The sequence below is a fragment of the Triticum dicoccoides genome, chromosome 6A (assembly GCF_002162155.2).
Source record: "Triticum dicoccoides isolate Atlit2015 ecotype Zavitan chromosome 6A, WEW_v2.0, whole genome shotgun sequence".
NCBI classification, from domain to species: domain Eukaryota; kingdom Viridiplantae; phylum Streptophyta; class Magnoliopsida; order Poales; family Poaceae; genus Triticum; species Triticum dicoccoides.
In genome coordinates, this window is record NC_041390.1 from 610,430,924 (window position 1) to 610,434,793 (window position 3,870).

Below are 3,870 nucleotides of genomic sequence, written 5' to 3' on the forward strand. Positions count from 1 at the left end.
TGCGGGCTCCTCCTTCTTTACGGAGCCGCGGCGGCGTCCCGACGAGGAGCCAGCCTCACGGTCGTGCTTGCCTTTGCGGCCGTAGTTCCATAGCCCCATGGCTGCGGGCGGCCGGCCGGCGAGTTCTTGGCTAGGGTTTGGGACTGGGGCTGTCGAGGTTCGAGGAGGCCACGGGGTGGTGTGGGGCAGTGTGGATGATGACCGGTCCACGGTTCCCATTTAAAAAGGACCGCGACCCCTCGCCTGGGCGGACGACAGGCGGGGCGTCCCGCGCGTGCGCGTTGATGTGGGCGGGTGGGAGGTAGGTGGCCGCGTGCCACGCGGCCTCGACGCGGACGAGGCGCGCGTCTGATTGATGTCCGACGCGACCCAAACCCAGCGCAAGTTTACGCTCGAAATGGATCGGCCCGGACACAAAACGGACCAGATGAATTTGGGCCGTCGCGTGCTGTGCCGCCTCATTTGTTTGTTTTACCCCTAACGAACGGGGCTGGACAGAATGGGGTCGCGCGTGGAGTTGGCCTTACATTCATCGTCGGTCCATCAATCATCATGCACTGAACTAGCCAATGTGTATATTTCTGTATTAGTATATATAGTACTGTGTATCGGAGCAGAGCAACCAACGAGAGAGAGGGAGAGACGAGCATCTCGAGAATGGCGACCACCGTAGTGCTGCTGCTGATCGTGCTGCACTTGCTGGGGGCGACGGCGGCGGCGGCGACGGCACAGCGGCAGCTGCCCGTGGCACGGCCGGGGTGCCGGGACAGGTGCGGCAACATCACCGTTCCCTACCCCTTCGGCATCGGCGCGGGCTGCTACCGCGATGCACGCGCCTACAGCCCCTTCGAGCTCGAGTGCGACGACGGCCACTCCCCTCCGCGCCTCGTGACCGCCAACCAAAATAACCAACTCGCAGACCTCTCCCTCGAGGACGGCGAGGCCCGCGCCTACCTCAACGCCACACGCCGGTGCTACAACTCCACAGGGGGAATCGTCGGGCGGAACACCAACAATGCGTACATGACCCTCTTAGGCACCCCCTACCTCTTCTCGTCCACCAAGAACCGCTTCGTCGCGCTCGGCTGCCCCAACCTCGGCTACTTCGTCGACGGTGCCGGCTACTACGTCAGCGGCTGCATGTCCGTGTGCCGCCCCTCGCGGGAGGCCATGCCAGGCCCGTGCACCGGCGTCGGTTGCTGCAAGAGCGAGATACCCCCCGGCCTCCATTTCTACGAGACTACCATTCGCAACTTTCCGCCGGGAGGGAAGGACTACACCTTCTACTCCAACAGCACGCCGTGCCGCTACGTGTTCCTCGTCGACAAGGAGTGGTTCAGCTACAACGACCGAGTCTTCCTCAACCGCACCGACGACTTCGACGTGCCCGTCGTGCTCGACTGGGCCATCCGGAACGTCGGCAACTGCAGCGCCGCTAGGCAAAACACGACGGACTTCGCCTGCCGAGGCGCTCATAGCGAGTGCTTCAATGTCACCAATGGCCTCGGGTACCGGTGCAACTGCTCCCAGGGCTACGACGGCAACCCCTACCTCGAGGTCCTCGACGGTGGATGCACAGGTACAGACTCTGATTCCCAAATGAATTATGAAGTGTTGTGCTCTGTTGCTACATTTGCGATTTGCCTGATGAAATGTCGAAATTGCTTTGCAAACTGAAGACATCAACGAGTGCCAACTGAAAGGCGAATACCCGTGCTACGGGGTCTGCAATAACACGCAGGGAAGCTACACTTGCCAGTGCCATCCCGGGACAAGCGGAGATGCCACCAGTAAGGATGGCTGCCGGCCTAAGGACAAGTTCACCTTAGCTCTCAAGGTCGTTACAGGTAACACATTCCACTTGTCTTCTTGGTTCCTCATGCAATTTCTTTTCGTCCATCCTATTTACAGATATTGTTCTTACCGGGAATCTAGACTAATGATAAAGTATGCAATGTGGGCATATCCAGGAGTCAGCGTGGGGGTGTTCTTGTCGGTGTTCATGTGCTTCTGGCTCTATCTAGGGCTGCAGAAGCGGAAGCTCATCAAGGCAAAGCAGAGCTTCTTTGAGCACAACGGAGGCGTCATCCTGCAGCAGCAGATGCGTTCCTACAGCGGCACTGCCGGAGGTGGCGGTGGCGGGTTCAAGATATTCTCTGAAGAAGAGCTCGAGAAGGCGACCAACAACTTCTCTGCCGATCAGATCCTCGGGCGGGGCGGGCACGGCATCGTGTACAAGGGCGTCCTCGAGGACAAGGCGGTGGTGGCCATCAAGAAGTCCAAAGTGATGGAGGCGACCGAGACCAAGGAGTTCGCGAGAGAGATGCTCATCCTCTCCCAGATCAACCACCGGAACGTCGTCAAGCTGCACGGCTGCTGCCTCGAGGTGGAGGTGCCAATGCTGGTATATGAGTACGTCTCCAACGGCACCCTCTACCACTACATCCATGGCGGTGAGGGCCTCGACAATAACAAGGCACTCGATACCCGCCTTCGGATAGCGGCGGAGTCTGCGGAGGCGCTGTCGTATATGCACTCATCGGCCTCACCTCCAATCCTCCACGGTGATGTCAAGACGGCGAACATCCTGCTTGACGACAACCTCACTGCCAAAGTCACGGATTTCGGGGCGTCCAAGCTGGCACCAAACGACGAGGTTGAGATTGCGACATTGGTGCAGGGAACTTGCGGGTATCTGGACCCGGAGTACCTCATGACATGCCAGCTGACGGACAAGAGCGACGTGTACAGCTTTGGCGTCGTTTTGCTAGAACTCCTTACAGGGAAGAAGCCGATCCGCTTCGACGGGCCAGAGGAGGGAAGGAGCCTCGTTTCCGGATTCATGACAGCAGCGAAGGTTGGTGGACACTACGAGCTCCTTGACAGCCAGGTGAGAAATGAGATGGGGCCTGAGGCATTGGAAGAAATCACGCACCTCATGATGCGATGCGTGAGCATGAGCGGCGAGGAGCGGCCGTCGATGAAGGAAGTTGCCGAGAGGTTGGAGGCGTTGAGAAGGTACCAGAGGCACCCATGGGGCCAGGCTGGTGCTGGTGATCCGGAGGAGGGGCAAAGTTTGCTTGGTAGAGAGCAACAACGTGATGTGAGTTATAAGTTCAAACCGCATGATGTGCTTGATCTCGAAGAGGGTAGCACATACACTTTTAGCTTGTAGAATTTTTTCCTGCAAGGCCTTTTAGTTTGTAGATTGTTCTCATGTTTGGTGGGACTCCTTTTTAAAGTCTGATACAAATGTGTAAAGTATTTCGGATGTGCCTCCCGAAAAAACTGGATCTCGCTCTATTGTCACTCGTGGGCGACACTGGATACATTTCAAACACGTTTCAATCCATTAATTTCACTCAATATATTTCAGTGTGTGAAACGGCTTATTTGTGAAGTTGCCATCTTCAGTGCGTGCAACTGATATTTTGTGAAATATACTGAACTTGAAAATGATATTTGTGCAGTTGATTATTTCAGTATGTGTTTCACGAGTTTGCTTATTCCATTCATTTCCATTTCCGTTATATTTCATAAATCCCAGCTTCTTGAAATGAGTGAAATTAGGTTTTTGAAATGTGTGAAACATGCTTTAAATTGAAATGAGTGATAAATTTATTTTGAAAAAGGACATAACTTAGGTTTTACAAATGAGTAGTTCTATTTATTTGAGATGAGTGAAATTATTATTTTAAATTAGTGAAATCAATCATTTAAATTAGTTTTATGAAATGAGTGTAATCGGTCTTTGAAATGAGCAAAATTTTCCAAAATGGTAGACTAGCCAAGACCAACCTACCTATTTCCTCCCGGTTCGATATGCATACCTCTCCTGAACTCCATCACCGGTCCACCATACACCGAACT

At 54.4% G+C, this 3,870-nt stretch overlaps 1 protein-coding gene across 1 annotated transcript; it reads left to right on the forward strand.

Annotated features, from left to right (window-relative positions):
• Positions 1–657: 657 nt before the first annotated feature.
• LOC119314599 (wall-associated receptor kinase 5-like) lies at positions 658–3,323 on the forward strand. The gene is made up of 3 exons (XM_037589325.1): positions 658–1,579; positions 1,680–1,847; positions 1,971–3,323. Exons 1-3 carry the CDS (start codon positions 658–660, stop codon positions 3,173–3,175), a joined length of 2,295 nt encoding a protein of 764 aa, XP_037445222.1. The 3' UTR covers positions 3,176–3,323.
• Positions 3,324–3,870: the final 547 nt, after the last annotated feature.